Below are 12,439 nucleotides of genomic sequence, written 5' to 3'. Positions count from 1 at the left end.
GTACGACAAGTACTACTTGTGGATGCCCAAATTCTCCTGCTGTGAAATACTTATGACTAATTTACACAACTCCAAAAATAAACTTCACGTTGCAGCTCCAACTAAAATTTTAGCTTTGAGGGCCAAGAGCCTCAGACGTTCAAGGCTGATGTTGCTGGTCCCCCTTGCTGTGTTACGTGCCCAAAGACTTCAAGATGCTCTGAAGAAAGCAGTGAGGAAGCTCTCAAGCGTGCGACATGTGGCCCAGCTGCTCCTAATGGAATGCAATGAAGAAAATGTCATGATCCATCATCACTGTGAATGCTGATGGCCATCTCCAGTGTCATGAGTCAGAACTGAAGCATCCCAGATGATCACTAAAGATCACTGACAATTCTGAATGTGTCTTCCTAACTCTGTGTCTTTTACCTAAAGAAATGCCAGCTGCTTGGCATGCTGGACACAGTGTTACACTCTTAAAGGGGGCATAACACACACAGTTTCACCCAATCTCGTTAATCTTGAGTACCTATAGAGTCGTACTGCATCCTTCATATCTCCAAAAAGTCTTTAGTTTTATCATATTTATAAAAGAAAGATACAGCTTTAAGATTCTCTCTGGAAAAAGCCGAGCTCCTGGAGGCGCGCCGTGGGCGGAGCTAAAGAGTGACGAGCACTTGGGCGCCGAATGCCAACAAAACAGACATCTGATGCCGTTTCACTTACCGTCTGCAGTTCTGAATCATGACCGGGATCTTTTATAGCTGGACCGCTCCATCTTTCAGTATCAAACGATGTGCAAATCCAGCGTCGAACTGGGCCTTGTTTATAAAACGTTCGTCAACAAACACACTTGTGAAACTGCGTTGCTGCTCCGGAAAAACAAACTGTATCCACTGTTTACATAACGCTGGGTTCTTTAGGAAGCTGAACAAAGTTATCTTTCCTTTACAACCAAAAACACACTTCTTTGGATTGGAGACATTCTTCCCGAGCGAGTCCCGTGCAGCGCTGCTGCCGGATGAAGCGCGCGATCTCGGTCTGGCTCTGGTCGATGCGTGCGCGGGTGCATTCTTCCGGGAGAAATGCCCATATAAGGAGTTCCACCCTTGTTTACGTCATGAAGAGCCACGATCGAAAAAAACTCTCCGAAACTTGTACGAACCCGGAAGTAAGATTTTTGGCACAGAAATACTCTGTCATACATCCACATTTTTTTTTTTTACTTTGTCCATGCTTAGCATGAGAATCCAACTCTTTAACAGTGTAAACAACTCTGAATGCATGAAGCAGCATTGTACCACCCCTTTAAAAATAAAAGCTTCTTTATTGGCAACGATAGTTCCATGAAGACATCAATGGAAGCTTTTCATTGGAAAAAAAAAGTTATTTATAGTGCAAAATTGTTCTTCAGATTATGTTCTGTAAAATGTTCTCAATACTAAGAATCTTTTGAGTCTTTAAAGAACCATTCACTGAAAGGTTCTTTGGGGAACCAAAAATGGTTATATAGCATCGCTATGAAAACCTCCTTTGGCACTCTTATTTTTATGAGTGTGTTAGTGCTGGATGAGGAGAAAATAGAATTCTGCAAGGCAAGGTCTATTTGGAGGAGTGACAGAGTAAAAATGGAAAATACATTTGCAGTTGCAAGATATAAAAAGTTCAAAATTTGAGCAGAACACAGCTGAGTGTGTAATTCTTTTAGAAGAGTTCAACATCAAAGTTGCACTGAAGTGTTCAAAAGGCGCCGATTGTGCTGAGAAAGGGGCCAATAATAGAAAACCTTTTTTTTCGCACTCTTAGTAATGTAGACAATGGCCCCATGTTCCTTGTAAACAATCCATACCTTTAAAAAAAAATTTATATTACAGTTTTTTTTCTTCCAGGAGATTCCAGTTAAAAAATTACTAGACATTTTAGTAAGAGGATCACTGGTTGTATTTGACTGATGAACTCATACCTTTTAGTACATGCTCGATGTAGATGTTGCATTTAGTTGCATTGCATTTTCAGTACTTATGCGGTGTGAAACCCAAGTGTGAATGTCTAAACAGCATGAAAAACCACTGATGTTGACCGTTTATATATTTAAAGGCCTGATATTTGTACAAATATTCAAATATTATATCCTGCTAAAATATGCAAACTCAAGGACTTCCTATATCCTTTCAGTCCACATGTTTTACTGCATTACACTGATACCTGAATTGTTCATTGTTCTGGAATATTAACATTTGAAGGATCTCAGTATCGCAACCTACACGCAACCTTGTTTTTGCTTTTATATTACAACATATGTTGAATTTGTGCAGCATTGATAACAATGCAAAAACGATTATTCAATAAAGCCTGCTCACTTTTACCATTAATTCATCTTCTGTGTCTTCTCCTGCTTCTTGGGCTGATAGAAGAATTAACAAGGTGTTTTGATATGTTATCAAACCAACAATCTGATGAAGAGAGTGTGTCAGCACAGCATTCAGATACAACATGTATTATTATTTATTACTCGGACAAAAAAAAAAGCATCTGTTGAAAAGTGCATGGAGAGATACTGATAATCATTTGAAATCATATTGTCAGACATGGTACAGAAACATCAACTAAACAAAGGGCAGAAAGGACTTTCCCCATCCTCACAAAGATGAAACAGGAGCTTCATTTTGTGAGAGATGGATAATAAACACTTTCTTTAAGCATAAAACAGTGTAAATAAAAATAATGCTGCGATTATAGATAAAGTTGCCCACTTTTTTTGTTAAACTTGTCATTTTTTTATTCTTGTCCATATTACCTTTGTTAACTTTAAGGTCCAGCTGTAATATTTTCATGGAATTCAGTTCATATAATATGTTATTTGGAATGTATATCAATAAACATGATTTGAGTTCATGCACTCCATGCAAATGTTTGTTCGGGTAAAGTGGGTCATCTGATTTATGAAAAATGATCCTGTATCTTAATTAGAAATGATTAAAAAAAAACATTTGTTTATTTATTTATGTTTATTAACACATATTATCAAACAAACATATTCAGCAACATAAGTAACAACCCCAAAAACAGAGCCTATAGCCAAGGCTATGAGTAAAGTTCACAAGTTTACTCAATACATTTGTAAAATTAAAAACATCTGATAGAACATGTTGTGTTGACTTGAAAGTGAAGAGAATTTTGATGAAAATGAACTCTACAAAATATTTGAAATGTGACTGTAACACATGCAACAACAAAAGAGGAACTTTTCAAATGTAATATTGTAACCAATTTTTCTGTCTGTTTTCTCTAAACACTTTAAACGGACTTTAACTGTGACCATACGCTTTAATCTATATTGTGCTCCTCTCATCCTTTTTTTCATTCCAGATTCACTTCATGTTCTCTGTCCTTTCTTCCATCTCTGAATTCAATCTCCTGACTGCACACACATTTCTATTTTCTAAAAAGTCAATTATAGCCTGCATGTCAGTTATAAAATAATCAGAGAATGTCTGATTATGTAATGAATGTGAGTACAATTAGTGATGGTTCAAGGTGCACCACTTTACCTGAACAACACTGGCTGTTATGCTGTGACCATGTTTTTATGTTTTATATTGATGTTTTTGTTCAACACGAACATTTTCTGGCCACTACACGGTTTCTGTGCTTCTCTGCTACTTTGTTGTAATGACTTTGCTATTAGGCTATTCTAAAATGATCTGAATTGTAATAATATATATAATTTATAAAGAATGAGTAGGAGTGTCCAAATTTTGACTGATAGATAATCGCGAGGCACCACATCCCCGTCTGTCATTAAAATCCATTTCAGTATTAAAAAGATGCAACACTATATGAAGAGTTCGTTTGCAAAAATCATGTTTTGTTTTATTGTGCATTCCAATTAATCTCAATCAAACTGCAGTTGAATAAAAACACGATAACATAATAAAAAAACATGATTTTTGAACATTTAAAAAAACTGAGTTATCTGTTTTTGCAAATAAACTCTTCATATATTTTTGTAAAATCCTTATTCTCGTTACAAAGATATTTATTATTCCAGAACCAGAGTCTGCACACAGAGGCAGACGGCAGACGCGGATGCTGGATTGACTCTGATTGGCTTAGAGAGCTGTCCATCACAGCTTTGTTTCGCGAGCGGACCAATCAGAGGCGTCTGCTGACCCCGTTCACCCCGCGCAGTGCGCTGACGTGCTCATCACGTGATGTTTTCGCTGGGCTGTAGTGATGTGTAGCCACCATGAGTGAAGCGGGCAAATAAGGATTTATAATGGCAGCGAGCGATGATGTAGGCTCTGCGAAGATGCAACGTTTCGTCGCGCTGAATAATCACCAGGGGGACACATCGGAAAGCAGCACGGATCACTCGAACGCGTAATTGTATCAGAGCTACGAACCCGCAGCCAACAAAATGGGCCGTGCATCAGTGTAAAGCGGAGGTAAAGTGACCTTTCATCGCATTGTCCCATGGAAGATCGGCCGCGTTTACCGAATCACGGCGTCATGTTGACACTGGAGGCACAACCGCGGCGCGCTGTCACAAAAACACCCGCGACCAACAGCCACATCTCTTGTGCTGCCGGTGAGCCTCCATCCTCCTCCTCCTCAATCAATAACAGCGGCTCCCGTTTGCCCATGCACTTAACGGCCTCCTCTCATTCTCAGCCTCAGAGGAGGTACCATCCGCCTTACCACTTTAAAGTGCATCATCTGTTCCCGGATGAGAACCCTCAGGATGCTGTATTGAGGAAGAACTTGCCACCGCTCCAGTATAAAGTGCACGACTCTGCCTTCTGCCGCGTACTGAGCGCTGACACCACTGCTGCTGCCCTGGCCGCCGCCGCCGTCTGCTCCGGCGGTGTGGACAGGGACATATGGAAATGTGGCTATCTCAGAAAACAGAAGCACGGCCACAAGAGGTTCTTCGTCTTGCGGGGCCCCAGCAACCTCGGGCCCAGTCGGCTGGAGTATTACGACAGTGAGAAGAAATTTCGAAACGCCCTCAAAGCTGCTGCCTCCGTTGTTGCTTGCCCTGCCAAGAGGGTGATTTATCTGTCCCAATGTTTTACGGTGAACAAGAGGGCTGATGCTAAGAACAAATACCTCATTGCCCTTTACACTAAAGACGAGTATTTTGCCGTGGTGGCGGAGAGCGAGCAGGAGCAAGAAGAGTGGTACTTGGCCCTCACCGAACTTATGGCGGAAGGGAAAAAGGGGCAGATGGACAACGACGAACTCGACGACGGTTACGGGACGATTTCGCCGGGGACTATTTTTAAGGAGGTGTGGCAGGTCAACGTCAAACCTAAAGGCTTGGGTCAGACCAGGAATCTAATGGGCGTGTACCGTCTGTGCCTTTCCGCCAAGACCATTCACCTGGTGAAGCTAAACTCGGAGACGCCTGCCGTCAACCTGCCGCTAATGAGCATTCGCCGCTGCGGCCACTCCGAGAGCTTCTTCTTCATCGAGGTGGGCCGCTCTTCTTCCATTGGCCCCGGCGAAATCTGGGTGCAAGTCGAGGACTCGGTGGTGGCGCAGAACATGCACGAGACCATTCTCGACACCATGAAGGCTTTCAAGGCCTTTCCTGACTTCAGGCCGCGGAGCAAAAGCCAGTCCTCCGGCTCGAACCCCATGCCGTTCATCACTACTCGCCGACATCTCGGCAACCTTCCCCCGAGCCAAACCGGGCTGCAGCGCCCCTCCAGGACAGATTCGGTGACGGGCACGCCACCTACAGGGAAAAATAGAGGGCGAGGCCAGCGCTACCGGACCTCCAGCGAGGGAGAAGGCACTCAGGACCGCCCCCTCAGCTCTGGAACAGGCAGCCTGGTGCATCTAAACACCCCCGTTCTCAGCGTAGGCCGAGAGGAAAGCGGCAGCTGCTGCGCCCACGCCTCACCCGGATCTAGCCACCACACCCGGTCCGCTTCCCTCCCTGTGTCTCAATTCCTATCTGCCACCAGCCCCATCAGTGTGTCCAGCAGCAGTGGGCACGGCTCGGCCTCCGACACGCACACGCGCCCCTCGAGCTCCTCCATTTGTGGCTCCCCTAGTGATGGAGGCTTCAACTCATCTGATGAGTTCTGCCCCAGTCCGTGTGACTTCAGGTACTTTCACGCAAGTTGCACCACGCCCGAATCCCACGGCAGCACTCCGCCCGTTCGGGAGGACTATCGGCTGACTGAGTACATGACCATGGATTGGCACAGAGATGGGGCGAGGACTTTCGAAGAGGAGAGCAGTTACATGGAGAGGACTTTCCTCAAGCTTTCACATTCATCCAAGCCGAAGCTTGGCGGCGGTGGCGGTGGTTTGAGTATCACACAGCAGAAAGCTACACAAACCTCATCCTCTTTAGACGAGTCGAGCCCGGTGGAGTCAAAACGACACCAGGTTTGCTCGTGCCTGCTGAAGTCAGCCTATAAGTCTTACTCCGAATTACATCACCCAAACAAGCCTCCCTTGCTCAGCTCTGAGTGTCAAAAGAAACTGCCAAAAGATGATGGCTACATGCCCATGATCTACAGCATTGCTCCCTCTCCGAATGCAGATTACATCCCTATGCAACCTCGAGCAAACCACCCCGCCACCCTGGACATTCCCCCCTGTTCCTCGCAGCAAGCGGACCGATACGGCTACATGATGATGCTCCCGGGCGACAGCCCCTCCAGTAGGGAGCAAGTGGAGTATGACGACTACATGGACGTGTCCCAACTTACCGTGGCCGAAGGCTTTTCTCAGTCCTCGCCCGAAGGTCCAAAGACCTCGTACTTCTCGCTCCCGCGCTCCTACAAAGCCCCGTCACGAGAAAAGCGCAAAAAGATGGAATACATTCCCATGTCCCCGGCCGAGCCCCCAAGCCCGCCTAGTCCTGGAGAGTACATTCACATGGACTATGGGTCCCGTTCCTCTCACGCCGCTGCTTCTCCACCCTCCGTAAATTCTCCCTCCACTCCGCCGCCTTCTCAACCCTGCTATCTGCACTGTTGCTCCTCACCTGACCATGACTACTTGGGCCTAAACATGGACAGCCTCCTGAAGGACCGCCCTCCTCGGCACTCGCTCGTAGCGCCGTGGAACCCGCCCAACTACGCCCGTCCCTTAGGGTGCACTTACGGGCAGGCGTCGACTAATTTAGAGACGTACGACGAATGCGGAGTAGGTCCGTTGAGAGCAATGCAGCACCTTTGCATCTCCGAGCGTCTGGCGTTCGGTCATACGGAGCCCAAGGTCATCAGGGCGGACCCACAGGGAAGGAGACGACACAGTTCGGAGACGTTCATCCCCTTGCCTGCTTCTTTTGCTAGCGGTTGTGGAATCAGGCCCTCAGCCAATCAGAATCTCCCCGAAGCTAGCAGATGGCAAAACTCTAGCTCCTTCGACAGCATGTGGTCACACTCGGGCGCCTCTCCCAACTCGGCAGCCCTAGCGACAAGCTCCGCTAGCGGAGGGACGCCTCAGAACACATCATCCAGCTACCTCAACTACATCGCTCTGGACCTGAGAGAAGTGCCCAGGGTCACACGCGACACTCCCCCTCCACACCCAGCTCACAGTAACCTCCAAGAGAGCGATGCTTACGCTGGTATAGACTTCTCCGTTTCGGGAGGACGTGCCACTGCCTCAAAAGGTTGGTTGCATCTCTGTCTCCCCTTATGCTACAAATTAAGTGACGGCTAGTAGTCCTCAAAAAGCTGCATGCTGCGTCAACATTCATTACTTTGTTTGTCCTGTTCAAATGCAAACAGCTGAGACAGTTTTTGAACAGAGTGCATTGTGTGATGTAAATTAACCTAAACCGTCTATTTGTTAAGATGCAGTTGTGAATTGCATCAGTTTTTTCTTTTAATCAAATGAGTCTTTTCTACAGTCCTGAGGAGAGACGATGGAGCAGAATTGTCCTGTCAACTTGACACTGGCATGTTGTTGTTATAGTGAGAAGAGAAACTATGAAAAATGTTGCTGTTGCATTCAAAGATGTTATTTTTTTCTCACTGATTTTCTGAACTGATTGAACATGATTTGACATTTGGTTTTGCACTTTGAATAACACTGGGAAAAGAGCACATCATGTGCACAGAGCGACTGCAAACACAGAGTTGTGATGTGCAAATATGATATTAAAGGAATCCACTTGCATGCTGCCTAAAAAATCTTGCTTTCACAGTTTTAACAGTCAAGTAAAACCTTTCACCAAGATGATTTAAAATGCTGTTTTTTTCTTTGAATGCTGATCACAGATGCATTCTTGCTTCCGATGTCCTACAAAAAAAATTTTTCTTGCTCACCTATATAGATTTCAAAAAGAACTTTGCGGGTAACGTTGCACTCACATTGTCATACAAGTAAGCTTAAGTGATTTTTCTTACCGTATTTATAAAAGCTATAAAGAGACTTGCACTCACACTTATAATGAACAACAAATATAATTCCATACCAACATTGCAAAAATGATTTTCTAGCTTAGTATTTTTGACTTGTTTTCAAGTACAAACATCCAAGCATTCTTGAATCAAGATATATTTACTTGAGATCCAAATGACTTAAGATATTAAGTCTTGTTTTCTGAAAAATTTATTAACATTTTGTTAGTTTTGCTTAAAACAAGAAAAAAAAATCTGCCAATTGAGGAAGAAAATAATCATCAAAGGGAAAGCAGGATTATTTTTCTTGCCCCATTGGCATATTTTTATTTTCTTGTTTTAAGAAAAAAACTAAAAAAATGTAATATTCTTTTCAGAAAAGTCATTTTGCTTCTCAAGCAAATATATCTCGATTTTTAGAATGTTTAGATATCTGTTATGGAAAACAAGTCAAAAACACTAAGTAAGAAAATCATTTTTTGCAGTGAATATAAGTAAAGGTTAAAGGTTATTTTTCTCTCAAGCTCATCATTAAGAGATGATATATCATAAGAGATGAGAGGTGTATATTTGCTGGAATCAAATAACCTATAAAAACAAATAACAGCAGGTTTTTGCATTTAAGAATTTAGGAACACTAAAAACAAATGGATCCTGCATATTATTACCATTTTAAAATTATTACCATTTTAATGAAGAGTACATGATTTTGGAGGGGGAAAAAATCATTATCCTGATTTCTATGATGGTTATATTTTTTCTAAAATCATCATCTGCTGTAACAAAACCCCTAATGGGTTAAAATATATACACCATAAAGTGTTTATCAGTCTGTTCTTTTAAGAAGCATTTAATACTACTATAGTAAACTGAAAAAAAAACTACTGATTTGTGTGGTTTCAATATATAAATGGGCTCTGCTTCATAAAGAATTAAGCTGATTGATGTCCAAAGTGACTTTTATTGTACATTTGAGCATGCATTGGCTGGAAATCAAGCCCACGACCTCTACTGTCCGAGCTTCAGGAATGCAAACATCAACCACATTAAAGCATTTCATAACGTGCGATCTGTCTCCTCACCCTTGCAGATTGAGTGAGTCAAACGCTGGTGCCCGAAGGGGAATCAGGACACGGAGAATCCACTGAACTCTGGAACGCCGAAGAGCAAGCCGCCTCCTCCTCCTCCTCTTCCTCAGACCTCCAACGACAAAGACTGAGAAACTGCACAACCTCTTATGCTCTGTATTTCCCACATAACTGCCTCAACAACCGGTTTCTTTTGTCCGAATGATAATATTTGTTTAGTTTTTTCCTTTATTGTCTTCGGTCTTGTTTACTAGAGCGGGTTCGCTAAATTAGAACTGTGAGCTTCAGATATCTAGCACTTCTATTTTTGTGTGTACGATATGAAACATCATAGCTCTTAGGTTACAGGTTTATGTTTCTCCGCGCAAAATCGGATGTAAATAGGAGAAGCTTGTATATCGAGTATCATTTTGTATCATCTGACACTCGCCGTACTTAGTTCCGCCCTTTTTTATTTGTATAAAGTAATTGAGTATTTTTTCAGGGGTTAACAGTGAACGAACTTGTCCCACAGGCCACTTCTGTGAAGACCGCGTTGTTGTTGTTTTTGTTCTGTACAGTTATTAAATCATCTCGCTCGGTGTTTTGGGTGCATGAAAACGTCCCCTACGAGAAAGCGTCTGAGAAATGAGGCAACATCGGGCGAATTCAAAAGCACGACACGCTTTGAAACGAGTACGAGAGCACTTTTTAGCCGAGACAGTGTTTCGGAACGGATGCTACCTCCCGTTCACGCCGTTGGGAAAACGCTCACAAAATCCTTTAGGCCTCACCTGTATTAGTGCGATATCAAGTATTGCCGACTCTTGAGATGCAAAACGCCGTGGCTTTTCTGTACCCGTTTGAAATATTCTTGTTTACATCAATTGGGAGTGTTTTTGAGCCTCGATGTAGCCACCGCTCACAAAACGACGATGTTTACTACTTCTTGTGGTTATGTATTTGCATTTCACTACTAGTCTTACGAACTGCCACAGTACTGAAGGATAACGTCGTGCTACTTTGCATTCCCCACGTGTCGTTTTTGTTAATTTATTGATTATTTATTAAACGTCTGTGTTTATTTATTGAATCCAGTGTAGTGGCGTTCACCGTTTGCTGGTGAGCGCATTCGTACGAATATAGTGCTTGCTGAGAGGGGGAGTTCAATGTATATATACAACGTCAGACAACCTGTTTTCCCCTCATCTCTCTCGAGCCTTTTTTAACTAAGAGTTACTAGGGTGTTTTTTTTTTTGCTTGTACCTGGAAGCTTTATATGAAGAGACTTTGGGTTGAGGTTGTGGTTGAAAGCTGTGTAGTAAGATGTGTACGTTTTACAGTAGTAGTCCAGATTATGTTGGGACGAAACCATACGTCGGTGACTTTTTCCCATCTTTCTTTGACTAGCTTTTGTCATGCTATTGTGTCATGATATTGCTTTGCTTTAATGTAAAATGTGAAATGAAAAAAACAGTAGTATACCGTTTCTTGGGGATTTTTCTACACAATAACTACCGTGACAGCCTGGAAAAATAATCCAACTTGTGTTTTGTTTTTTTATACTAGGGGCTCTTACTGAGGTTATATTTTGGGGATACTGATATTGTTTGGAATTGTGTCATTTGCCTTTTACAGTGACTGAAAGGAAGAGCTGGACAAAAAAAAAAAAGAGATGGGCAAAGTCCGTGTCAACAATTTGCTGTTCATTTGGTCAGTACTCACTTACGCTGAAAGCTTGTGATTGGGTTGAAACATGTTGATAATAATGACTGAAGCAGACCATTATCAGCGCCGTCTTCCTTTTGTAAATATTGTAATTTTTGATATCCCTTCTCTCGTCAACACGCTACACGGCACCTCGCTTGGTTTCAAGGATGAGGGTGTTTGAGTTTTGTTTTTTTTTTGTTCTTTTTATTTGGTCACTTCTGCATTTTTATATTTTTTTTTTTCGTGTGTATTTATTAGATTGGGTTTGCTTGTAATAGAGCTATTGCAATAAAAAAGTGCCAAGTTATCCCTGACTGAGTCATGTACTTGTGATTTCTTGTGTCTAGTATGATGCAACTTTGCTGTGGACATGTTAAGACCCCAGTTTTTCCACTTACTTGTCCTGTATCTTAGTTGATAGCTGCTGCACTCTGCTGGCCACAAAGAATATTTACAGTTAAGCAACAATTAGGAAATATATGAATATATAATCCATTAGTAAATCGAGTTTCATTTCCTAAATTATTATTTAAAAAGAGCTAAATAACTAAAAAACAAAGATGCACTACTGTTCAAATGTTTGGGTTCAGTAAGGTTTTTTTTTTTATGTTTCTTATTCTCGGCAAAGCTTTATTCAATCAAAAGTACAGTAGTAATATTGTGAAATGTCATTACAATTTAAAAGAACTGTTTTCTATTTGAATATATAGTAAAATGTAATTTATTTCTGTGATGCGCAGCTGTATTTTCAGCATCATTACTCCAGTCTTCAGTGTCACATGATCTTCAGAAATCATTCTAATATGCTGCTGCTCAAGAAACATTTCTGATTATTATTAATTGAAAGCTGAATATTTTTGTGGAAACTTTCATTTTTTCTGGATATTTTGATGAAGTAAAAACACAAAACAATTTATTTTGAAATAGAACATCATTTTTTTTTTTTGTCAATTTAAGGCATCCGTTTAAAAAATGTACAATTTATAATACATAAAAAATCAAAACCTTACCCAAAAAGTTATGAACGGCAGTGTATATATATATATATATATATATATATATGTATTTCTTTAGTTACTTCCCTATAGTGAAAATGAAATATACTAAAATGTATTTGAAATACATTTATTTCATGCTAAGTATACTACAAATACATTTACATATTTATGTACTTAATAAAAAATACCCTGCAATTGTACTTTTAGTATACTAAACTGCTATATACTTGCCAGTCTGTTAAACTGGAACAACTCATTTTGTACTTGATGCACTTTAGTTGTGTGGAGGTAGTGCCGAAGTCCAACTAAA

General features: G+C 41.7%; 1 protein-coding gene across 2 annotated transcripts; it reads left to right on the top strand.

Moving 5' to 3' along the window:
- Window positions 1-4,175: 4,175 nt before the first annotated feature.
- LOC107661701 (insulin receptor substrate 2-B-like) lies at window positions 4,176-11,435 on the top strand. 2 transcript variants are annotated; one of them, XM_016451440.1, is made up of 2 exons: window positions 4,176-7,621; window positions 9,445-11,435. In XM_016451440.1, exons 1-2 carry the CDS (start codon window positions 4,456-4,458, stop codon window positions 9,447-9,449), a joined length of 3,171 nt encoding a protein of 1,056 aa, XP_016306926.1. In that variant the 5' UTR covers window positions 4,176-4,455; the 3' UTR covers window positions 9,450-11,435. The 2 variants fall into 2 exon arrangements, with proteins under 2 accessions (XP_016306926.1, XP_016306925.1); XM_016451439.1 differs by lacking the exon at window positions 9,445-11,435 and adding an exon at window positions 7,862-8,426.
- The last annotated feature ends 1,004 nt before the right edge of the window (window positions 11,436-12,439 follow it).

Source organism: Sinocyclocheilus anshuiensis, unplaced genomic scaffold, assembly GCF_001515605.1.
Source record: "Sinocyclocheilus anshuiensis isolate Anshui unplaced genomic scaffold, SAMN03320099.WGS_v1.1 scaffold207, whole genome shotgun sequence".
Classification (NCBI taxonomy): Eukaryota; Metazoa; Chordata; class Actinopteri; order Cypriniformes; family Cyprinidae; genus Sinocyclocheilus; species Sinocyclocheilus anshuiensis.
The sequence above is the reverse complement of the archived record's forward strand: the minus strand, read 5'-3'. Positions and strand labels throughout refer to the sequence as shown.